This window comes from Panthera leo, chromosome E3 (assembly GCF_018350215.1).
Source record: "Panthera leo isolate Ple1 chromosome E3, P.leo_Ple1_pat1.1, whole genome shotgun sequence".
NCBI lineage: Eukaryota > Metazoa > Chordata > Mammalia > Carnivora > Felidae > Panthera > Panthera leo.
Genome location: NC_056694.1, coordinates 37,049,247 through 37,074,737, shown reverse-complemented (window position 1 = coordinate 37,074,737; position 25,491 = coordinate 37,049,247). Strand labels below are relative to the sequence as shown.

At 49.4% G+C, this 25,491-nt stretch overlaps 1 protein-coding gene across 1 annotated transcript in view; it reads left to right on the top strand.

Annotated features, from left to right (window-relative positions):
- Positions 1–8,419: 8,419 nt before the first annotated feature.
- SEC14L5 (SEC14 like lipid binding 5) overlaps positions 8,420–25,491 on the top strand; it is a 44,526-nt gene continuing 27,454 nt past the window's right edge. Inside the window, exons 1-4 of the mRNA XM_042922167.1 lie at positions 8,420–8,523; positions 9,284–9,397; positions 24,510–24,659; positions 25,061–25,192. Coding sequence (XP_042778101.1) covers positions 9,335–9,397; positions 24,510–24,659; positions 25,061–25,192 — 345 coding nt within the window. The 5' untranslated portion in view covers positions 8,420–8,523; positions 9,284–9,334. The remainder of the gene's footprint in view (positions 8,524–9,283; positions 9,398–24,509; positions 24,660–25,060; positions 25,193–25,491) is intronic.

Here is a 25,491-nt window from a genome sequence, read left to right as displayed (position 1 = left end):
AAAGGAAAAAGATAGAGGGTATGGCTGATCAATGCTGAGATGGACAGGACATTTGGGTGGAAGAGGACACACACATGGGCGGGGGGAGGGGGCTCCCGTAGCCTCACAGGGAGGGAAACGGAGGGTGCATTAAGTGAAAAAAGACACTGACCCACCACTGTTCCATTTTTGCCATTTGTGATGTAAAATAGAGCTGACCCCCTGTATCCCTCCTGCCTGCCTGCCTAGTCTGAGTTCGCCTGGGCTCTTTGTCCACTCTCTCTGCTGAGGTCTAACATTCCTGCCAGGGAGCTGGGTGGCCAAGCCCCCATGCGCTGCCCTCCCAGGCCATTCTCTGGTCACTGGCTCAGGCTTAATCCCTTGCCCGGGCCCAGGCCTCGGAGACTGATGAGTCAACACCAGTTGGCTCTGGACAAACGCTCCCCCCCTTTTTATCCCCCCTTCAGTCCATCCTGTTCTCCGGAAAGCGCCCAGCCTCTGCTGGTCCAGGGCCGACTCTGGAGAAGCCATGTTCGATGGAACTTCCTGAGATGATGGAAATATTCCCTATATATGGCAGGCACAAGCCACATGTGGCTACTGAGCAGTTAAAATGAGGCTAGTGTGAGTGAGTTTTTAATTTTATCGCTCATATTTATATAAATATGATATGTTAATATCCACGCGATTAATTTAAACAGCTGCATGTGGTTGGTGGCTATTGCTTTGAGTGGCTCCAGAGAGTCAGATTGGGCCCAGGTACAGAGGATGAGTGGGCAGCTCAGGACGCTGGCTTTCTCCCCCAGGCAGGGCGAGCTTGGGGAGGCACTGGTGGGTCAACTGGGGCCTCAGAGACTGAACTGGGCATGGAGGGGAGTCCCTTGGGGTCTGCTCTGTTGATAGAGCCAAACTAGGTTTTGGTGCCTGTGACTACCCTTCCACCCGTCTAGCTCTTTGGTCTGACCCCAGCCTGGCAGGCAGAATCATGACCTGAGCCAACCCCTTAATATTGGGGTGCCCAGCTCCAGCGCCATGGTCCAACCTCTCTCAGATCTGGCTGACCACATCACAGCCCCACCTCTCTCTCTCCCCATCCCTGCCCTCCCCCTGCACTGTTCCAGAGGAACCTAGGATGAAGGGATGGTGTTACACTTAATTTGCTGAAAGGCAATGGGAATGCATCCTCCTTCCAAAAGAGAGGAGTCAGAGACCATAGCTGTCTTGGTCCTGACCCCCCAACCAGAGTTTGGGTGCACAGACCCTGGGTGCAGGGACTTTACTTTTGCAGTGACCTCAGGCCACGGAAACAGGGACAAGAAGGAAAATGCACAAGGAAGAGGCAAACCAACCAAAGGTGCAGTCACAAGGTGGGTCCTACCGTGGGTTCAATGGTGGCCCCTCAAAAAAGAGAAGTGCGAGTCCTAACCCCCTGCAACCTAGGAATGTGATCTTATTTGGAAAAAGTTCTTTATAGACGTAATTAAGTTAAGATCTCAAGATGAGATTTCCTGGATTTAGGGTGGGCCCTGCATCCAATGACAGATGTCCTTATAAAAGAAAGGCAGTGCTACCAGCACAGAGCCCGACGTGGGGCTCGAACTCACAAAACTGTGAGATCGTGACTTGAGCTGAAACCAAGAGTCGGTTGCGTAACTGACCGAGTCACCCAGGTACCCCAACTTGTGGGTTTTTAAAAGCCACTAAGTGTGTGGTAATTTGATAGAGCAGTAGTGGGAAATCAACACAGAAGTTTCCTTCTTCCCAGCCCCACAGGGGGACTTTGTGCTGCCAGCAAGGTAAGTTGGGGCCTATGGAAGGTCATGGGTGAAGGCAGGAGAGTAGGGGCTGGGGAGTGCCCACTCCGCCCCCTCCACTCCCAGGCACGTCCACCCTGGACACTCTCCCATCTTAGTGACCCATAGCATAGGGCAGCCTGCTGGTGGCCTCCCACAGGCCAACAAGGCGACGCAGCCCCAGGGAGAATTTCTTGCACGATACTTCCTGACTTGTGGTGTGTCCAGGCAGTTAGTATCAGAATCGAGTTGAATTACAGGACACCCAATTGGTGTCCAGAGATTCGGAGAACTGGTTGTTGAGCAGAAACCCCCCAGCCCCCCACCAGACCCCCGGCTTCTGGTGTCAGAAGCGTCGTGACTAAAAACAGTTCAGCCATACCGACGCCTGCCACAACGCAGAGGAATCTTGACGACATCATGCTCCGTGAAGCAAGCTAGGCACAAAAGGCCATGTTGCGTATGATTCCATTTATATGCAATGTCCAGAATAAGTGAATCCATAGAGACATAAAGCCAATCAGTGGTCGCCAGGGTAAGTTAGTGGGGGTGGGGAATGGGGAGTGACTGCTAAAAGTTATGGGATTTCTTTTGGGGTGAGGAAATGTTCTAAAAATTGGTGGTGGTTGTTGCACCATTCTGTGAATATATTAAAAGCCACTGACTTGTATGCTGTAAGTGGGTGTACTATATGGTGCGAGAATTATGTTTTAATAAAGCAGAGTTATCATTTTCCTACATTGCACTCTCTCAAATGCCACCCCTCTCAAAAACGTTCCATGGAAAATGGTCCTTCTCTTCTAACTGACATGATTTACCCACCCCCCCCTTTTTTTTTTACCTTTTCCAATGTGATTTTGTTTTAAATGTTTACATATTTATGTTGAGAGAGAGAGAGAGCATGTGTGTGCAAGCAGAGAATCCCAAGCAGGCTCCACACTATCAGCACAGTGTCTGATGTGGGTCTCGAACCCACAAACTGTGAGATCATGATCTCAGCCAAAATCAAGAGTCAGACGCTTAACTGACTGAGTCTCCCAGGCACCCCTCCAATTTGATTTCTTTAATTATTAAGGTCAGATATACATAATAAAAACTTACAGTGGCATCTGGGTGGCTCAGTCGGTTAAGCGTCTGACTCTTGATCGTGGCTCAAATCATGATCTCACAGTTCGTGGGTTCAAGCCTCTCTCTCAAAATAAATAACCTTAAAAAAAAAAAAACCACACACAAAAAACACCTTACATTTTACTAACTGGAATTAAAATAAAAACTTGAAAAAAATGTACCATTTTAACCATTTTTAAGTGTACATTTCAGTGCCATTAAGTACATTCACGATGTTGTGCTGCCCTCACCACCATCTGTCCCCACAACCTTCTTTCTCATCTTGCAAAACTGAAACTCTGTCCCCATTAAACATTAACTCCCCATACCCCCTCCTCCACCCCCACCCCCACCCGCCCACTTTCTGGCTCTATGAATTTGAGGACTCTGGGCACTTCGTATAACTGGACTCAAACAGTATTTGTCCTTTTGTGACTGGTTTCTTTCACTGAGCATCACATCTTCAAGGTTTATCTACATTGTAGCATGTGGCAGACTTTCTTTTTAAGGCCTAACAATGCCCGCATTATCCCCACTTTATTATTTTAAGTTGAGTTATGTATTTTGAGAAGAGAGGGGGAGTGGAGAGAGAATCCCAAGCAGGCTCCGAGCTGTCAGCACAGAGCCCCGTGCAGGGATGGATCCCATGAACTGTGAGATCATGAGCTGAGCTGAAATCGAGAGTCGGTTGCTTAACCGACTGAGCCACCCAGGCGCCCCCATGTGATCCCCACTTTAGAGGAAGGGACACTGTCGTTATATACACTGCAGGGACACTACAAGGTAGCAGGGCCAGAACTCACACCCAGGCTGACCTGACCCCAGCACCCACTGCTCACCACTCTGCCACCCAGCCCCCTTCCAAGCACCGCACTGACTCCCAGTGCACCCTACCTTTGCTCCCTCTCCCGGCCCCTCACTGAAAGCTCCTGGGGCTCAGATATCCTTTTACTCACTTTTGGACCTTGACCCCACCTTTAGGGCATGGTGGAGTCCCAAAGCTTGTGTGGAAGTGACTAGACCTGGGGGCAGGGTTGGAGGGTCTAGGTGGGCAGGGTCTGGCTGTGTAGCCTCCAGGATCAGGCCCCTCCAGACTCAGCCTCTTGTTCCATCAAAATTGCCCAAAGACAGAGACCGCTGCAAAGAGTTGTGCAGGTTACAACCTGCACACCTGTACATGGCCGCCCTGCCAAGGGCCCCTGTGGCCCTCGAGATTACCAAATCCAGGAGGTTCCTGAGCTCCACTCTGAGGAGGGAGAAGGAACTTAGAGGCAGCCCCGGGACAAAAGAGATGTGGTGCAGAAAGCAGATTGGGGGTGGCCAGGGGCTGAGGGAGGCAGAAAGGAGGAGTGACAACTTGAGGGGATGATGAAAATGTTCTGGAACTAGATAGTGGTGGATAGTTGCACAAACTTGTGAATGTACTAAAAACCACTGAACTGTACACTTAAAAATGGTTAGGATGGTAACTTTTATGTTATGTGTATTTACCACAATAAAAAAAACAAAATGCCCCACCGTCTCCAGCTTCAGCATTGTCCCGGGGCCCTTATGTATTCCAGGGCCCAGATCAAGGGCCACATGTGTCCCCACAAGGGTCTGGACCTTGGACCCTCTCACTCCCAATCCCCTTCTCACCCCACCTGTTCTTGGTGTCTTACTGAGCTATTCAACTGAGGACATTTCCCTATAGGATGCATTCTGAGGACATCTGCAATTGAGCCCAGTGTTTTTTTTTACTCAAATAAATGCATTACTAATGGTTGAATTTCCTGTGGCAGTGGCCTATCTGTGGGGGAGATATTCAGAGTTGTGAGGTGGTTTCTGACATCTTCAAAAATTACCTCACAAAAGGCAGCTTTGGTAGGAAGCAGCTGATAGAGGCTGAAGCTCCTGTCCCTGAGACTAACTTCTCAGAGCTTCCATGGAATCAGTCCAGCCTTCTGGTACCCCCTTAGTCCAGAGCCAGATGCCTGGATATCTTTGCAATTCAGGCTGGAAAACCATATCTTCTGGGTAATTCAGCTATAGTCCCCGGCAGAAGAAGGCATGGGAGAACCAGAATCCTGGGTCTGAAGTCCTTAGTAGCTGTGTGACCTCAGGCAAGTTACTCAGTCTCTCTGTGCCAAAATTTCCTTGTCTTTAAAAGGAAGATTAAAATAGTTTTGATCTTAAAAGTTTTTTTTTTTATTTTTAAATTAACGTTTATTTATCGGGGTGCCCGGGTGGCTCAGTCGGTTGAGCATCCGACTTCAGCTCAAGGCATGATCTCACAGTCTGTGAGTTCAAGCCCCGCGTCGGGCTCTGTGCTGACAGCTCGGAGCCTGGAACCTGCTTCAGATTCTGTGTCTCCCTCTCTCTCTGCCCCTCCCCTGCTCATGCTCTGTGTCTCTTTGTCTCAAAACTAAATAAAAACATTAAAAAATATAAAATTTAAAAATTTAAAATAAAAAATAAATTAAAAAAATTTAATGTTTATTTATCCCCAAGACAGAGAGTGAGTGTGGGAGGGGCAGAGAGTGAGAGGGAGACACAGAGTCTGAAGCAGGCTCCAGGCTCTGAGTTGTCAGCACAGGGCCTGATGTGGGGCTTGAACTCACAAACCGTAAGATCATGACCTGAGTGGAAGTCTGACGCTCAACCGACTGAGCCACCCAGGTGCCCCTTAAAGGTTCTTTCAAAAAAAATTTAGGTGAGGTGGCTGGCTGGCTCAGAGCATGTGACTCTTGATCTTGTGGTCCTGAGTTCAAGCCCCGCCTTGGGTATAGAGATTACTTACATAAATAAAACTTAAAAAAAAGATTAAAAAATTAGGTGATAGTCATATAACATAACCATTAACCATTTTAACTTAACATTAACCATTTTGATGCAAACAATTCAGTGGCATTTAGTGCAACCACCACCTCTATGGAGTTCCAAAGCATTTTCATCACTACAGAGGTTGTTTTTGAAGATCTAATGTTTGTAAAGCCTTAGAACGGTGCCTGGAACAGCCCGTGCCAAATAAGTGCTCGATAGATGGTAGGAATAATTAGTAAACAGTGCTCACAACAGGTAACACGTGCTGGGAGGTGCTATTATTAATTAATTCTCTTCCCTTGAGCTGGAGGAGGAGGGAGTTAGGTTCTCACTCCACTTTGGGCAGCATTTTCCACTTTGAGCTCTCCGTACCCAGCCGGCTGGGCTGTCGGTTGTCCCCCACCCCGGGCTCAAAGTCCCATGCTCGCTCACCGATTGGAGGCAGGGGAGGCGCTCATGGTAGCAAGGAAACTTGGGGTCTCCCCCGCAGTCTCAGGGCCTTCCCTCTGCTCCTGTGGCTCTTCCTGGCCCGCTCCCTGCATCTCCCACGCCCGCTCCTGCTCCCCCAAGCTGTCACCTTCTGTGGCAAAGGAGACACGTGTGTGGGTGGGTAGCCGGGAAGATTCTGGCAGAACGGAAGGGAGTGAATTGGAGTGGAAACACGCCCACGTCTGGGAGGAGCTCTGGCGAGCGGACCGCCCCCGCTTTTGAGCGCACCACCTCCCCCTCAGGGTTGACATTTTAGTCCGAGCACTCTGGTATACCTAAGCACTTGGAAGGACACCCCCCCCGCCCCCGCCCAACTCCAAGATCTGCCAGTCAGCACTGCCAGACCTGTCGACTTTGAACAATCGCTTGGGGAACTTGTTAAGCAGGTACATTCCTAGACTCCTCTGAGCGATGCCCGGGAATCTGCCTTTTAACGTGCACTCTGCTGTAAGGAGTCTTAGGAGCTGGAAAGTTTGGGACAGACTGCTCGGCCCCATCCTTCCAGGTGCAAGCATCCCACTCTATGAATACTTAATGCCAACTTAACGCTTTCCGTTCTGTAACAACTACGTGCTAAGGCTCACTACGCGCCCGGCACTGAAGCCCAGGACAAGCATGCTGGTTTCCTTGCTGAGTGCGAGGTACAGCGAAACATTTCTGGACCCCATCTCCCCCGAAAATTCCCCTCGGTGTGCAGACCCTGGAGCCGTGGATTGTCGTTTGCTGCCACCTTGTGGCAGAGATAGCAACTTTGTGCTCCACGTCCATTCTTGTTCATCTTAATTGAGAAAATGCACTGCACACTAACTATTGTGTGCCCGGTACCTAGTAAGATCATGGGGACCAGGGGGGCAGATGAATAAGACAGACACAGTCCCTGTGCCACGGAGCTCACAGCTCCCGGGATATTTAATAACGCACAAATAAATAAAATGCGTGAATAAATGATTACAGAGTGTGGCTAGAAAGGAAACAAACAAGGGCTGGTTATCATAGGATGCAAAGACCTATGTATTTGCTAAACAGAGCACTGTCTGTCTCCCTGCACACTTTTTCCCTGCCCAGGACTGTGGGCCACGCGAGGGCAGGCGAATCTGTTGATTCCCCCTTGTGATGGGTGAAGTCACCCAGTGCTGACACATAGTAGGTGCTCAGTAAGTGTCCAGTGAATGAATACATGGGTTATAAGGCTGTCCAGAGCCAGCTTGTTGGCTCTTCCAGGCCGAACAGATGGGGAGCGGGAAGGGAGGGCTTTGGAAGGGAGGCTGGGTTCTCTAGGGATCTTGGGAGGGCTAGACGGTTTGGGTGTGAGCCAAATGTCACCCTCCCTGGGAGGCGCCAATCCACCCTGTCTTAAATTGTACACTCGCTCCGTTCACTTCTTGGACCCCTTCCCTGCTTATTTTTTTTTTTTTTTTGTCCTTGGTGTTTTTCACCATCTCACATACTGTATATTTGCCTTATTTACCTCACGTCCGGCCCCCAGGAATGTAAACTCCGGGAGAGTAAGGATTTTTGTGTTTTGTTCACTTACGACTCTCCAGCACTTGTAAGAACCTGACACTTAGCAGGTGCTTTGTAAACGCACACAGAGTGAATGAATGATGCATGGGCGGGGCTTGGGGCAGAACCAGAATGTCTCTAGGTGTGGCCCATGGGAGGCGCGGGGCTCTGAGACTAGGCAACCAGGTCTGGATGGGGTTGGAGGTAAATCTTACGGAGAAGGGAGGGGCTGGGAGGGGCAAAGGTTCGCGGACCTTTCGCGGGCAGAGCAAGGCTCGGGGTGGGACCTTGGGGCGGGGTCTTTCCAGGGCTGGGCCGTTTCCAAGGAGGGGTGCCTTAGGGGCGGGACCAGTATAGGGGCTCGGCCTACCTGAAGCGTGGCCAAACTGGAGAAGGGCCGGGCAGGGGCGTAGTCAAACAGGGAATATATATATATATATATATATATATATATATATATATATATATATATATATATATATATGAAGGGCGGGCTAATGCCGGGGCGTGGCTAGGGAGGGACCAATCAGGGGCAGAGTAAATCTGGGCGGGGCCGTAGCAGGGAGGCAGGGGCGGGGCCAGATCAGGGGCGGGGCCAGGCCGGATTCTCCGCTGTCCCAGGTCCTGGAGCACTCCCGCCGGGCAGGTCTGGCTCCTGCCCTGCAGGCCCCTCCCTGGCTGGCCCGGCCCCAGGGTGAGCACGGCCGGACGCCCCAGGCTGGGCGGCCACGGTCGGGCCTCGCCCCAGAAGCTGCGCTCCGGGCCAGGCGTCCGCGGGGGGGCCCGGCGGACTCAGCGCCATACTGACCCCGGGGCTGCCTCCCGGGAGGTTCCGAGGGCGAGGGCGAGGGTGAGCAGGGTTGCGGGGGCCTGCGAGTTCATACGTGTGTGCATGCTTGTGTGTGTGTGCATATGCATACCAGTGTATGTACAAGTGTGTGGACGTTTGTGCTCACCAGGGGAAGTGTGTGCGTGTGTGGAATTGGGTGGTGTGAGGTCCAGGGAGCTGAGTGTGTGGGCAAAGTTGCATGTGTGTGCAAGGGTGATCCTGTGTGGGAGGTGGGTCATGCATGTGTGTGCGTGTGTGTGTGTGTGTGTGTGTGTGTGTGTGTGTGTGATAGAGACATTGCATGTGAAATTTAGTGAAGACTGTGTATGTCAGGGTATCTTGGAGGAAAATGGAAGGGCAGGTGCAATGATACTTGGGGGGGGGGTCTATAGAGGACGTCTGTGGCAAGCTGTGGGGTGTGTGGGTGGATGGTGAACTGTGAGAGTGTAAGAGTTGCAAACGTGGGTTTCCATGTGAGTAGCGGTGAGGGGTGCTTCTGGGGGCCTCAGTGTGAAGGAGTGGAGACCAAGGAAAGTTTGGGAGTACTGATTGCTCTCGGAGGGATGAGTGTGGCCTGGAGCAGTGGGTAATGGTCAGGGCAGGTGTTTGGGGCATGGCCCAGAGAAATTTGGTGATCACATCAGCCCTCTTGCTTTGAGGGCTGGGGAGATGTGTGGGCAGAGCATGAGAGGGCGGGCTTGTCCCTTGTTTGGGGAAGCAGTGGGCAGGGTTATGCTTCAGGTGGAGGGAGCTGCTACCTTACCAGTCACCTGTCACCCAGGTTTTGTGCTCACTCCTGCCTGGGTGCTTCTGTTGGCGCTCCTGCGAGAACATGGTGCAGAAGTACCAGTCTCCTGTCCGCATCTACAAGTACCCATTTGAGCTGGTCATGGCGGTGAGTGACCCCTGGTTCTCCAGCCCCTTGTGTGATGGTTAGAGGGACACAGGAGGTCAGCTGTGCAAAAATGAGAGGGAGCCCCTCAGACTCCCAGATGAGAAGGTAACTGGTGAGTCCAGTTTCTCCCTAGTGACCCTCCACCCAGCCACCCCAGCCTTCTCCACATCTTCTGGAATCCTTGTCCACTGACCACATCACAAGATCTTTCTTTCTCCTTGCTGAAGCAGACTTGTTCTCTCATCTCAACCTCCTCTGACAGAAAACAAGGATATCATGGGCCAAACCACTGCTGTCACTTTGTGTAATGCTAATAATAGTAATAGTAAATGTACTAATGATGATGAGAGTAGCAGCCATTCACTGAGGGTTTCCAGTGCCAAGTCTTTACATATATTGTTTCATTATTCTCATTTTACTTCCGCTAAACTGTAGCTTGGACAGGTAAAGGTGGCCCCAAGTTCTGCGGCTGATAAGAGGTGGAGCCAGGGCGCAGACCCATGCAGGGGGGTACTCTGGAGCCATGATTTTTTTTTTTTTTTTGCCATATCCCCCTCCCTCCTGCCCAGGGTCTTCCTTCAGTTTGCACATCCCCTCTCCTTTCCTTCAAAGAAGCTGACAGGAGGCGAGTGGGCAGCAGGGGTCCAGGAACAGCCATTTTCAGGGTAGCTTCAGACTGACTGTATATAAATCAAGTAGCCACTCGGTCGAGGGACTACAATTGGCTCCCAAGCTCTTAGCCTCCTGGATCAATAATCTTTGCACCATGGGGCAGATGCTGGAAACAAGCAGATGTAGCTTTCCTTCTTGGGGCCATCCTTCTGCCTCTCAGAGGTCCCCTTCCTTGGGAAAAAAGGGGCAATGCTCTGGGGTTGTGTTAGGAGTGAATGAGATAATGTGCAGTGCCTCTCGCCCAGTGCCTGACACACAGTAGGCACTCACTAAATGTGGTTGTCCCTGTTATCACACCACATGGTGTTATAAACGATTGTGTTGAAAGTGTAAGAAACATTGGAATCCCCCCACATCCTCCCTATCCTAACCTATTACTTAATTTTAGCCTTTGATCCAAGAACTTTCATATCAATTGGTACCTCCGTGGATATGTGTCCCGACTGGTCTTATTCTACAAATCTACTTATATATGTGTTTATAGTCACATAATGGGTTAAAAAACTTTTTTAACGTTTATTTATTATTGAGAGACAGACGCAGAGCATGAGCAGGGGAGGGGTAGAGAGAGGGAGACAAGGAATCTGAAGCAGGCTCCAGGCTCTGAGCTGTCAGCACAGAGCCCGACGTGGGGCTCAAACTCACGAACGTGAGATCATGACCTGAGCCGAAGTCAGTCGCCTAACCAACTGAGCCACCCAAGCGCCCCCTTAATGGGTTTTAAAACATCACTGGAATCATTCATACATGTTGTGCTGTTATGTGCAGATGGTTCCAGGGCAAGAGGCAGGGGCTAGTATTGACTAGCTGGGTGACCTTGGGCAAATTATTTAACCTCTCTGAGCCTCCATTTCCCATCTGTAAAATGAGGAGTACCAATCCTGGTTTCCAAATCCTGGCACTGTGCATGGATTAAATGAGTCAATATACATAAAGCTCCCAATGCAAGGTCTGGTACAGACCAAATGCTGTTACTGTTATTGTTGCTGCTGCCTGTGGCTGTGTGACTTTCCCGTATTTGTAATGAGGGTCAGACACCAGGGGATGGCGAAGAGTTAGAAATGCTGGGTCCTTGCTACTGCTCTACTGTGCTCTGGCTGTGTGCTATTTAAAAGCCACTGAATGTATCTGAGCCTTGATATCTTCATTCATGAAATGGGGATGGTTATATGCACTTCATAGGGTTGTCATGAGGATTAAAGATTTTATATATATATAGGTGATAAATACATTTATATATACATTATAATGTGGAAGGAATAGGGGGGTGAGGGGCAGGTGCCCCATGCAGGTCTTGGTCCATACCAAATAGACAATAAATGGCAGCTAAATATAAATATTTGTCCTGTAAGGTTCCAGGCACCCTACTTAGTCTAAGACCCTAGGGTTCATTCATTCATTCATTCATTCACTCATTCATTTAAAAAAAGAGAGATACTATCCCAACCCTTTTGGGACAACCCACAGTCCAGGGACCTATGGTTCTCTACCATGAAGCTGAGACAAATAACTGTAAAATGGAAGACTAATCCTTTTTTTATAATTGCATGAGCTTAATAAATGTAAATTTAATTTAGCATATTTGGGTTTCTCCAAAATATTTACAATCATTACACTTTAAAACATGCCCGCTAAAGGAGCACTGAAAGCTGTATTAATAAGGCTGGTAAAGTATTCACATTGAGTTTACTGGAGTATGTTAAGCATATTTTGTAAGCTTCCTGTTCCATAAATGGATGCAGGACTCTGCTTACTCTTCTACCTGTTAACAGTCCCTAGATGTTGTTGCATAGAGGCTTGTGGGCACAGCAGGAAACAAGGTTTTCAGATATTCATTTTCTGTATCTGCATTAATTTAAGTTATTTGGGACAACCATGCCCATGTTTCCTTATCTTCCATACAATCCTTATTGGTGAAAGGGCCCCAAGGCTCTGCAATGTTAGCGACAAAGCCACTTTACCGACTGTTTACAAAACATCATTGTCCCCAAAATAGCTGCATAACTCAACATAACTTGCATGCTGTGTGGGCACAAAAGGGTTTTTCTGCACTTAATGTCCGTCTTTGTTTCTCAGCTAAACACTTGCTCTCAGTTTGGGTCAGATGCCAGGGAAGTTTCGGATGAACTCAGCTATTTTCACTGCATCCGAGTGACTAGATGGGCTGGCCTTTGGTTTTTCTGTTTAACAAAACTGACTTGAGAATTCAAACATTGCTTGTTTCAGAAGTCCACCAGCAACAAACACAAAATGACTAAAACTGGGCTCAAGGAATTAGTTATAAAATAGCACCGAGGCAACATTTCCAGACCCAGATTAAACAATTAAAAAAAATTTTTTTTTTCTCTTTCATCTCAAAAATGTAACTAATCCAGTGAATGGGCGTCTCTCTCCTTGGGCCAAATCCCCTGGCAGGAATTCTGTTTCTGAAGGGTGGGATTCCAGGGACCTTTGTTTTCTTCTTTCTTGACTGTGTTCTGTATTAATTTGGTTCAAAACAGTCAGCTCGTATTATCTTGGTAAACAGAGGGAAACAATTAAGACAATGGAGGCAGCTGGTATAAGATTGGAGAGGGTCTTTGGTCCCTTTGTATGTGGGGTCCCTGAAGGTGGTGATGGGGTCTTTGTACATAGAACACAAAGGCCGTGTCTTGCACTTCAGACTGTGGTCACTTGAGCATCGAAGGCCACTCTCTGGTCAGCCTACAGCCTGTTGTGAATGGTTTCTGGGTTCTGGCCTCTTCTCCCAGACCGATGGTTGCTAAGAGGCAGATCCATCATCTGGGTCCCTGCTCTAGTTTCACACCTGGAAAATGGAGGTCATAAAGGCTCCCGTTCCTCATAGAGTTGAAGTGAGGATTGACTGAAGGGACAGGGATGCCCGGGCAGGGCCTGGCACATTGTTAATGCTGGTGAAATATTGTTTAGGCTTATTGTTATTATTTATTGTCTTCATAGCTTTATTGAGCTATAACTCATATACCCATTTGAAACGTATGGGTCAGTGGTTTTTAGGATTCATAGAGTTGTGTAACTATTACTACTGTCAGTTTTAAAACATTTTCATCGACCCAAAAAGAAACCCTGTACCCATCAGCAGTCCTCTCCGATCCCCACACCCCAGCACCTGATGACCACTAGTCTACTTTCTGTCTCTGTGGATTTGCCTGTTTGGGACATTTCCTATAGGTGGAACCATACAACATATGGCCCTTGGTGACAGGTTTCTCTCATTGAGCATCATGTTTTCAAGGCTCATCCATGTTGTATCATATCAGCACTTCATCCCTTTTTATGGCTGAATACTATTCCATTGCCTGGATCGACCATATTTGTTTATTCATTCATCATTGTTTCCTGTGTTGGTCTGTTATGAATAACACCGCTATGAACACAGATGCACAAGTTTTTGTGTGGATATATTCTTTCCAAAGAAATCCCTGCCATGAATTGTAGTGATTATTTGGCAGGTTTAGGCAAATTTTATTTTTAAAATTTGATTTAACAAGCATGTTCACGTCCCAGACACTGTTTTGAGCCCATCCAAATATTAAGTCAAGTACCTCTCCTAAGCATCCCATGAGACAGGTTCTGTGGGTGGCACCATTCTACAGAGGAAGAAACCGAGGCATGGGAAGGATGAATGGATTACCCAAGGCCACAAAGCAAACATGAGATGGCTGGGGACTTCACTGCAGGCAGTTTAGCTCCAGAATCCACATTCCCAATCATGAGCTCTGCCATTTGTCAGAGCTGAGGATCTCAACTTTTTGAGGTAGATCTGGGCCCAGGGAGCAGTCTCGTGGGGATGGTTACCACCAAAGCTGTGCCCCGAATGCCTGTATTCCATCAGGACACCACAAAGGGGAGCACAGCCAGAACCCACAGACCCTGGCCTCCTGGGGGGCAGCAGATGCTGACAGAGCCTGGAAGCAGTTACCAACCCAATGCTCTGTGTGTCCAGCCCTGAGACTTACTCAGAGTCAGGTAGTTTCATAGCAGCCTTAACTGCAGAGGAAGGAAAAACAAAGGCTTTCAGAGCGTAAGGCAACTGTCCCCTGGTCAGTGTATTCATATGCTAGAGCTGCGTAACAAAGCACCACAATGGAGGTTGGTTTAGAACAACAGAAATCTGGAGGCCGGACATCCAAGGTCAAGGTGTCAGCAGGACTGTGCTTCCTCTGAAGGTGCTTGGGAGGGATCTGTTCTGGGATTCTCTCCTGGCTTCTGGCAGTTCTTTGGTTTGTGGGAGCATAACTACAAACTTCACCTGGCATATTTCCTGTGTGTGTGCCTCTGGGTCCAAACTTCTGTTTCTATAAGGACACTAGTCGTACCAGATTTATAAGTACCCTCTACTGACCTCAATTTTAACTTGATTGACCTCTGTAAAGACCTTCTTTCCAAATAGGGTTACATCCTGAGGTTCCTGGGGCCTAGAACTCCAACCATACCTTTTTTAGGGGGACGCAATTCAGCCCATTTATGCTCACTAGCTCAGTAAATGACATCATCAGTAAATGGCAGAGATTTTAATTTAGGGAAATCTGACCCCATAGCTTGCACTCACAGCCAGACACTCCAGATTCTGGCTCTGACGTTCAGTAAACACCTGTGCACCAGTGGCCGAGGCAGCTTCAGGAATGACCTGGCTGCCTCTTGTCCGGGCACTGCCCTGGGATCCCAGTGGGGCTCCAAAGCCCCGTGACTTGAGCTCATCTCAGATTCTGCAAATCTAAAGAAGGAACATGGCTTGGGGTAGAATTTCTTCAGCAATAGGCTTTTCACACAGAGGAAGGGTTATGGAGGTGAGGGCTGTCATCAGCAATTAAGTGTTAAAATATTTAAAGACCTGGCCTTTTGTATTGATAAACAGCTTGTAATTTAGCAAATGGGTTATTAATAAGGAGCAGCCTCTGGAGGTAAATCCTTGCAGCTCAGGCCAAGGGTAGTTACAGTTGGACTGGTTGTTATGGACGTAGTTTTAATAAAGCAGCAGGGGCCTCATTTAAATGAGTTTAAATTAGTTCCCTGGAGCCCATCATATGATCCTGTTGCTAACAGATTAAGGGAAGCGACATTTTCCACTCTGGATTGCTTACAGGACCTGGGAGAACAGAAGTGATCCATCACCCAGCAAAGTGATCTTCTGATTTCAGAAGTATATTTTAGGTCCTTACTCATTAGTTAATGCAAATATTAATTCACGCACATGTTCGTGTATGCATCCTACAAATATTTTTTTTTATGTTTATGTATTTTTGAGAGAAACAGAACGTGAGCAGGGGAGGGTCAGAGAGAGAGGGAGACACAGAACCGGAAGCAGCCTCCAGCTCTGAGCTGTCAGCACAGAGCCCAACACGGGGCTTGAACGCACCAACCATGAGATCATGACCTGAGCGAAGCCAGACGCCTAACCGACTGAGCCAGCCAGGCGCCCCCCTACAAATATTTTTTAATGTTTATTTATTTTTGAAATGAAGAGACAAGGTGCAAGAAGGGGAGGGACAGAGAGAGAGGGAGATACAGAATCTGAAACAGGCTCCAGGCTGTCAGCACAGAGCCCGATGCAGGGCTTGAACCCACAAACCACCAGATCATGATCTGCTCCAAAGTCAGGTGCTTAATGGACTCAGCCACCCAGGTGCCCCTGCATCCTATAAATATTTATTGAGTTTCATTGTATCCCAAGCAGCATGCTGAGTGTAGGGGCTACAACATAGTTGATTCCTAGCACTTGTTGAAATGCATCATGATTCTGTTGGTTTCCTTCCTTGTTTATTTATATGGGCCTTTCTCATAAAAGTAAGTTTCAGGAAGGTGGAGACTATGTCTATCTTGTTCTGGTTCTCCCGACATAATCCCTTCCTGCCCTCAGAGAGCTTGCAGTGGTGTGGTGTGGTGTGGTGTGTGTGTGTGTGTGTGTGTGTGTGTGTGTGTGTGTTTCCCAGAGAGAGAGAGAGAGAGACAGAGGAACCAGGCAAATGCTGTGTAGCTATGTATGTAGCTACGTATGCTAATTCATAATAGGGAATGAACAGAGTATTGTAGGAACAAGGGAAGGGGCCAGTTAAGGGTCTTTTAAGTCATTCAGGCTGAGCCTTGCCAAGGGGTGGAGGGCCCACTGTGTGCAGAGAAGGAGTAGACCTTCTCTCTGAAGAAAGAGATGTGGCTCATATGAGCTCCAGTGTGAGTTAGAAAGTGATTGGCAGGGTCAATTCAAGTCTGTTCAAGGACCTCGGGAGCTTTGGAAGGTTTAAGCATGCGTGACATGGTCAGATTTCAGGTTTAAGTAGATCGGAGGGGGTTTTCCATCCCAGAGGCCAGGAGAACATGGAGAAGCAGAGGTGACAGAGGCTGGGCACATTCCTGAGACACTTGAAAATCTAAAATAGCGTTTCCCTCCCATCAAGATCCTGACATACCGCTAAATGTCAGGACGCTCTAGGCGGGTGTCTGCCTCTTTGTCCCTCCCTGAACCACCAAGGGCACCAGCTGATCCTAGAAATTTGTGGGCACAGAGTGTGTTCGGAGGAGGAGAGTTTCCTCCACCCTGCTCCCCATGCGTGGGTGAGAATCCACAGCAGGTTTTTGTGCAGTTGCCGGGCGGGGCAGCCAGGCTGTGCGTTCCCCTCGGTGCTGCAAAAGACTGGGCGTTCCGATGGTGTGAGCTCATGACAGAGGGACACAGTCCTGGACAAAGTGACATCCAAATCCAATCCGTGAGAAGAAGGGATAGAATTGGAGCAAATAACACCTGGGCCCTACTAACTGCACCCATGCTGCAGCCTTAGGACCAGGAAACTGAAATACAGGGAGAAGTGTTCCCTGGAACCTCGTTGAGGGCTGATTCTTCGGCCAACAGCCGTGGCTGTACCCCTCTCCATGACTGCAGAGGGGAACTACTCAGGGGCTTATTCATCTGTGTGAGAGGCACCTTCCAGGACTCAGCTTTCTGCCGGTGGAGCATAGACAGCAATCCACAGGCACAGGTTACCGTCTGGGCCTGCGGCAGTGTCCTGGCAAGTGTAGACAGTAGCGGGGGGCCCTGCACTGTTCCCCCTACTCTTCCAGGTAGATACATGTCAGTGGTTCCAACTTCTTGCTTTCATTCTCCAACACCAGCTCCTCCCTCCTCCTCAGCCTCCTTGCCTTCCTTCCTTCCTTCGGCAAATATTGGCTGGGTGTCGACAGCATCCCAGGTGTTGTACGAGGCACTGGGGAATCCAGGGATGAAGAAAACAGACACAGAGAGAGAGGTGTTGACTATAAACAAACACAACATGCACACATAATATCCTATTTCAAATCACAATCAATTCTCCCGGTAGGGCTGATAAACCATCCTGGAGATGGCTTACTCTTTTTTTAAATCTTTTAAAAATGTATTCATATTTGAGAGACAGAGAATGAGCGGAGGAGAGGCAGAGAGAAAGGGAGACACAGAATCTGAAGCAGGCTCTAGGCTTTGAGCTGTTAGCACAGAGCCTGAGGTGGGGCTCGAACTCACAAACCGTGAGGTCATGACCAGAGCCAAAGTTGGATACTTAACCGACTGAGCCCCCCAGGTGCCCCTCTTTTTTTTTAATTTGTGGTAAAATATATATAATGCAAAATTTCTCATTTATCCATTTTTTAAAAAAAGCTTAACATTTTTTAAGTGTACTGTTCTGTTCAGCATTAAGTGCATATACACTGTTGCACAAGCGCTCACCACCACCCATCCCGAGAACTCTTTCAGTTTCTCAAACTGATACTGTGCCCCCATTAAACACTAACTCCCCACCCCTCCTGCCCCGCCAGCCCCTAGTACCCAGCCTTCTACTCTCTGTCAATGAGTCTGACTACTTCAAGAACACATACAGGTGGAGCCATATAGTATTTGTCCTTTTGTGTCTGACTTCTTTCACTAAGCGTGATGTTTTTGAAGTTCATCCATGTTGTAGCATGAATCGGTGCTTCCTTCCTTTTTATGGCTGAATAATATTCCACTGTATGGACAGACCACATTTTGTTTGTCTATACATCTGTCAATGGACATTTGGGATGTTTCTACTGTTTGGCTATTATGAATGATTCTGTAAAAGTATCTGTTCAAATGCCTGTTGCTTTACTTTTGTCCATTTAAAAAAATCTATGACGTGGGGCGCCTGGATGCTTCAGTTGGTTAAGCATCTGACTCTTGATTTTGGGTCAGGTCATGATCTCACATTCGTGGGTTCGAGCCCCATGCTGGGACCTGAGCTGACAGCATGGAGCCTGCTTGGGAGTCTCTCTCTCCCTTTCTGTTTCTGCCCTCCCCCACCCCTCTAAATAAATAAATAAAATAAACTTAAAAAAAAAACAACTACGATGTGATGTCTGGCACTGTGCTAAGTGCCTTAAACATATTACCTCCCTTTAATCTTCACTGTAGTCCTTACAAAGTAGATATCATGATCTTTCTCATTATCTTCTCTCTCTCTTTTCTTTCTTTCTTTTCTTCTTCTTCTTCTTCTTCTTCTTCTTCTTCTTCTTCTTCTTTGAGGGAACTGAGTCTCAGAGGAGTTAAGTCGAGGTTGCCCAGCTGGCACATGGAGAGTTTGCCCAGCTGGCACAGTAAACCCTGTGCTTTGACTCTGCTGTCCCACCACACTGGGGCTTGCCCCTTTGCTATGTCCACATGTTTTGGCTGCAGGGTCCTTGTGACCCTTTGTCTCCATCTTTTGTGTCTCCAGAGCTAGCTTTAATTAGAATAGCAGCAGCTTGTTCAGCTACAGGACCATCCAGGTGTACCTGTTTTTATAGATTGTATACAGCCCTCATTTCAAAAGGCTCCAGAGTCACGTTGCCCGGGTTCTCCCATGCCCGCTACCCCTTATCAGCTGGGACGACACCACTGCCGTAGGATATCTCATTCACCAAGATAGCTCAGCAACTTGGCCAAAGTTGAGGGAACCGATACGGTGGAACGTTATTCAACTGTGAAAAAGGAAGGAAACACTGACGCATGCTACAGTGCGGTGAATCTCGTGTACATCATGCCGAGCAAAGGAAGCCAGATACCAAAGGTCACACACTGTATGATTCCACGTACATGAGATGTCCAGAAAAAGCAAATCTACAGAGATTGAAAGTGGATTAGTGATTGCCTAGGGCTGGGGTGGGGGCAGAGGGGACAGACTGTAATTGGTAGCGAATTTCTTTTTGGGGTGATGACAATGTTCTGGAACGAGAGAGTGGTGATGGTTGCGCAACTCTGTGAATGTGCTAAAACTCACTGAACCGAACACTTTAAAAGGGTGCATTTTACGGTATGAGAATTATATCTCAGTTTTTAAAAAAAAGTTGGGGCAGCTGAGAGGATAGATTCTTGTCTGTCGTGGGGTCTCCCAGGCTTCAAGGGGGCAGGTGGGGTCTTCAAGGAAGGCTCCTGAGGAGTGTGACAGGGGAGGCAGATGCCTTGCCTGAGGTCACGCAGCGGTCAGTGCCCCGAATGCAGCCTGCAGCATGGAAAGGGAAGACAAAGTTAATGTGGCCCGGATCTTCTTTCCACTCTCTTAGTGGAAGGTTTGGGATAAGCAGCTTCCAGCTTTTTTTGAATTTGCATGAGGAAGAGCAGGAAGGAAGGGGGGGGGGGGAGGAGAGGAGGCAGCAGCTGTCAAGTGATTAGCAGAAATAGCTTTTCTGTACTTTATAGAATCTCACTCTTTTTTAAAATTTAAATTTATTTAACAAATGCTTATGTAGAACGAACCATGTGCCAGGCACTGTTCTCAGCACTTTACAAAAACGGACTCCTTTATTCCCCCCCCCACACATCCCACAACACAGCAAGGTAGCTACTTTTCTTATTCTCCTCTTAACAAATGAATGCATTAAGGAGCTCAGAGCTTGAGGACTCCTTCAAGGCCACACAGCTGGTAAGAGGCAGAGATTTGGACCCAAGCCCCAGACTCCATGTTCTTAATGGGTATGCAATGCTGTCATTCATTCACTCATTCATCATGTAAATGTCTACTGAGTGTTGACTATGTCACTTTGACAAGTTGGGGGGGGGGGTGGTGGGAGGGGAAAAAACTCACTGCCAGGGGCCGATGACTTCTGATGTCAGAAACGGGTACAACAGAGGGCTCATTGGGAGTGGGTGACTCCCCTTGACAGATGAGGCTGAAGGGAGAGAGAGGACATGCTGTGCTCAAGGAGGTAGGTTCCTGGGTGTAGGCAAGTCTGGCTAGGAGGCCAGCCGCCCATCTCCACTTGCTAAGTGTGTCACTGTGGAGTTTTGCAGGATGGAGGCCCAGGGGAGGCAGTCAACGGAAGTTTCCACTGGTCTCTGCCTACCCCAGCTGTGGCCCTGCATGGGCGCGTTCTGGGCCTTGGACCAGCTTCCTTTCTGAGCCAGGAGGCTTGGGTGTCCTTCTCCAGCCACCTGGCAAAAGAGCTGTAACTGAATCCCTTCTGCCACTTTGTGTCCCTGAGGGGGCCAAACCATGTGTGTGTTCGGCACAGAGAAACTCAGGCCTGATTTGTGGGAACAGGAGTCCGCAGAGAGGATCCTGTGGACTGTTTGATCCTCTAAGCCAAAACCAAAGGTGCCCCTGACTCACAGGTTTTAGGCCAGCAGGACTCAGCATTTCCAGACTCTGGACGCTTGTGATGTAGCTAAAGTCCCCTGAGGGGCAGGGCAGAGTGGTTCAGGGCTGAGGTCTGGGTCAGACCGGTTGTGCTCCAACCCTACCACTTACTGACTGTGTGATGCCTTCCCAAACCTCCACTCACTTATCTGTAAAATGGGGAAATTCTAATTCCCATCTTGGGGCACTGCAAAGAAATGCAGTTAGCGCCCTAAAAATATCATAGCAACAATGTCTGACACTGGACCTCACAACCCCAGGGACTCTCTGGCTGGAGATATGCCACTGGATGGACCCTGTATTTTGGGGCCCCCGCCTTCTGGATGGAGCCTGAGTTCTGGCCGTTCCCCTCACCAGTGCCTGGCATGTCTCCGTCGATGCAGCAGCCATTACTTACTTGAGGAAGGTAGCACCTTCCCTTTCAGGGTCAGGGACAGTTGTGCCCGCGCACCCATCTGCTGCCGCCCAGCCCTCTGCCCTCCGCTGTTATCTGGGGGCTCCAGATGGAGCTCTTCTGACAAGAGGTTTGTTACAACAGGAAGTCAGCCTTCCTTGGATGCATGCGTTGAATCCATGGCCCGTCATTCCCCTCCCAGGACACCTTTCTGGGGCTTTTTGGATCACCAGCAAGTTTAAGTTATTTTTTTCTTTGCTTGTGAGCATTTATTAGCCCTAGTGTGTCTCAAGAACTGAGACAGGCATGTGTGAGGTCAGTGCTGTGGAAAAACATGTAGCCCAGGCCTCTGGCACACAACACACAAGCGAGTACATGGCTAAAGGATGTGATAAATGGTATTGAGGAAATGAATGGGCTAAAAGGACAGAATAGGGAAGAAGACAGTCTTGCAGGGGAGAAGGTGGGGGAAGATGTCCCACAAAGAAGGACCAGCACAGATGAGTCCCTGAAGCCAGAGTATCTCTTCAGCCCCCCGGTCCAGCTGTCCTACCTCTCTGGAAACCCCAGTTACTCAAGCCTTCTTCTTCCTTCACTATCAAGTAAATTGATTAGTGGTCCAAGCAGACGGAATGGCCAGTGCAAAGGCTCTATGGTAGGAGCAGGTGGTGGGCACATGAGTGTCCCGGGGCTGACATTAAAAAGTACCACAAAAATAAATAAGTAAATAATAAAAAGTACCACAAACTGGGTGGCTTAAACAGCAGAAACTTTTTTACTCCACAGTCTGAAGGCTAAACGCCAGAGATCAAGGTGTTGGTAGAGTAGGTTCCCTCTGCAGGCTTGAAGGAGAATCGGTTCCATGTCTTTCTCCTACCTTCTGGTGTTGCTGGTAATCTTTGGAGTCCTTGGCCGGTAGAGGAATCACCCAAACCTGTGCTTTCATCTTGACATGGTGAAGACACTATATGAGTGTCTGTGACCAAATGTCCCTCAGTCATATTGGATTAGCAGTCTCCCCCCCCCCCCACCCCCACTCTAGTATGACCTCATCTTAACTAATTACATTTGCGACGACCTATTTCCAGATAAGGTCACATTCAGACGTACTGGGTAGGACACATGAATTTTGTTGGTGGCGGGAAGGGGGCACAAGTGAACCCATAAAAATGTGTTTTAGAAAGAACAAGGTTGGGGGCACCTGAGTGGCTTAGCCAGTTAAGTGTCTGACTTCGGCTTAGGTCATGATCTCACAGTTTGTGAGTTTAAGCCCCGCATTAGGTTCTGTGCTGACAGCTCAGAGCCTGGAGCCTGCTTCAGATTGTGTGTGTGTGTGTGTGTGTGTGTGTGTGTGTGTGTGCCCCTCCCCTGCTCACACTCTGTGTGTCTCTCAAAAATAAATAAACATTAAAAAAAGCAGAAGAAAAGAAAAATAGCAAGGCTGGCGTGGCTGGAGCGGAGTGAAGGTGGCTAGTGGGAGAGATTGCCTGGAGCCTGGCTGGCCACAGCAAGGAGTGTGGGACACATTCTGAGCATCTAGGCCTGTTCTGACTACGTCATTTCATCCGGGGAGAAGGAGAGACTGTAGAATAGCCAGAGGAAGTGCAGAAACTCAAGGGCAGTGTGGCCGCCGCCAGTAGGAGTTGAAGTACTAAGTGTGGAGAAGGGGGAAATTGTGACCACAGGGCCCCAGGGACAATGCCTGGCTGTTTCCCAGCTGCCCAGGAGAACAAGCGAGCTGCTGAGCAAGGTGTTCCTGAAGGAGTGGGGTACTGGGCCACAATGGGATTCAAATCCACATTCACCAGTTTTCATTGTGTGACCTTGGGTTAGTTACTTGGCCTCTCTGGGTTCCAATTTTTTCATTTGTCAAATGAGGATGCCATTCAGAGGACGAAATGGAAGAAAATACACAGCTGGAGGAGCACAGTGAAGGCTCCTGGAGTGCCAACTCCTCTGAGACAACATCTGGTGACCTCCTCACCATCCCATTTTACAGATGAGGAAATAGAGGCTCAGAGAGGGCAAGTGACTTGCCCAAGGTCCCTCAGTGAGAAAGTAGAAGAGACATGAACTGAGCCTGTCCAGTTCCGAAACACGCACCCCTTTCCTTCCACACGCTTTCAAAAAATGTCAACATCCCTCTGCCTGTCACAGAGGTGGGCCCAGGCCAGCGCCTCTGGCTCCCTCCTGCATTGGATCCCAAGGAAGTACTCAGATAGGGCTGGTCAGGAGCAGTTTTTGCAGACCTGTGTTCTGCTGCATTTGAGTCTTGTTGCCTGGGGAATGAAAATTCTGGTTGCCTTCAGTGAACCGCCCTGCGAGCTTGAGCTTGGGTTTCATACTCTGGGAGGCAAGCTTGGGATATACCCATTTTCCAGGTGGTAAAAGAGGCTTAGCGAAAGAAAGGATGTGCCTCTGTCGGGAGGAAGTAGAACTGTGGCCACCAGCACAGAATTTGCCCACTTGGCTTTGTCCGCAGGCTATGCAGGCTTCTGATAAGTGCCTGCCTACTGCGCACTCTCCCCTGGGGAACAGGGGCTCCTTATTCTAACACTGGTGTGTCTGCTGTTTCTGTACAAGGCAAGCAGCTTCAACATACGGCAGGAAGATGCACTGGGCTGGCCTTGTGGGGCCTGGGGTGACACTAAGGGCACCAGGCACAGTTCCATCTCTTCCTTGCCCCTCCCTCGCCTCTGCCCTTCTGAGCTGGGAGGAGCTGGGAGGGATGGGGGAGGAGGTGCGTGTCCTCAGATGCCTGCACTATTTTTGGAGCTGCTTTGATCCTGATTCCGGGGCACGTGGACTGTGACAGGCTCTTGGAGCAGACCCCATTTGCATACAGTCAGCTATGGATGCCGGCTTACCCCGGAGGCTCCTACCCTGGCACTTCTGGAACGGGGCACAGACTCTCGCCCTCCAAACTGGATGCCTTGTATTTCTTTTGCTTTCCTAACTGCCAGGGCTGGAACCTCCAGGACAATGTTGAACAGACGTGGCCAGAGTGGACATCCTTCCCTTGTTCCTGATCTTACGGGGAAAGCATTCCATCTTTTGGCATGGAGTATGATGTTAAACTGTGATTTATCAGGTTGAAGATGTTCCTTTCTATTCTTCATTTGTGGAGTGTTTTTATCATGAAGAGGTGTTAGATTACGTCCAGAGTGTTTTTCTGAAAGATGCCTTCTTTTAAAATGTTCCAGGCAAGCTCACTTTTTCTTCTGAGGGTGAAGTCTCAAATGCAAATCCAAAGAGTGAGTTGCAAATCATTGCTCAGGCACTGGTGTGTCACAGCTCTTAAACAGGTGTCTGCTCTTGTAAAGGAGACCACAGCCCAGCAGGAGGGAGGAGGCTAGAGCCCCCAGCCCAGCAGGAGGGAGGAGGCTAGGGCCCCCAGCCCCCTTGACACTCACTCCCCCTCTGCCCGTAGGCTTATGAGAAGCGCTTCCCCACCTGCCCGCAGATCCCCGTCTTCCTGGGCAGCGAGGTCCTGCGCGAGTCCCGCAGCGCAGACGGGGCGGTGCACGTGGTGGAGCGGAGCTGCAGGTTGCGCGTGGAGGCCCCGCGGCTGCTGCGCAAGGTGGGTGGGGAGGGGTTCCCAGAAGTGCCGGGGGGCCCTACGGAGGAGGGGACTGGAAAGTGGGGGATCAGGGGGCGGGCTCAGGTGGTGAAGCCAGTGAGTATGCATATGAGTGTAGGTGCTGGTGGTACACGTCCTGGGGTTGGGGTTGGGGCCTGCGGAAAGGGGGCGGTCGTTCTAGGTCGGAGGGCCGGTCTGGGAAGGACAAAGGCCTAGGAGCTGGGGACTGGGGCTGGGGCTGCTGGGCAGGCTCCGGGTGGGGCACAGGGGGTCTTGGGGTTTGTGGGTGTTGGGCTGGGTACGGGATACTGCCGGCTGGTGGGCAGGCGCGGGGTCTTGGGGTCTTGGTGAGTCTTGGTATCCAGCAGCCCCCACCCCCTTCGCTGCTCCTTCCCTTGCAGATTGCCGGCGTAGAGCACGTGGTCTTTGTGCAGAGAAACGTGTTGAACTGGAGGGAGAGGACCCTCCTCATTGAAGCCCACAATGAGACCTTCGCCAACCGCGTGGTGGTCAACGAGAACTGCAGCTACACTGTAAGCCTGCGTCCCGCCCCCTTCCTGCGTCCCGCCCTCTTCCTGTGTCCTGCAGTCCACGCATCAGCCTGGCTGCCTCTCCCCTGCTCCCAGGGCCTTGTCGGATAAATTGCAGGACACTCACTTACATCTGCAATTCAGATACACAGCTGATACTTTTCTGTTTGTTTAAATAGCCTCAAATACCGCCTGGGACATACTTACCAAAATATTATTCGTTGTTTATCTGAAATTCAAATATGGCATCCTGTATTTTATTGGGGAAAGCTGGCAACCTGCCTCCACCTCCCTCTTCTCTC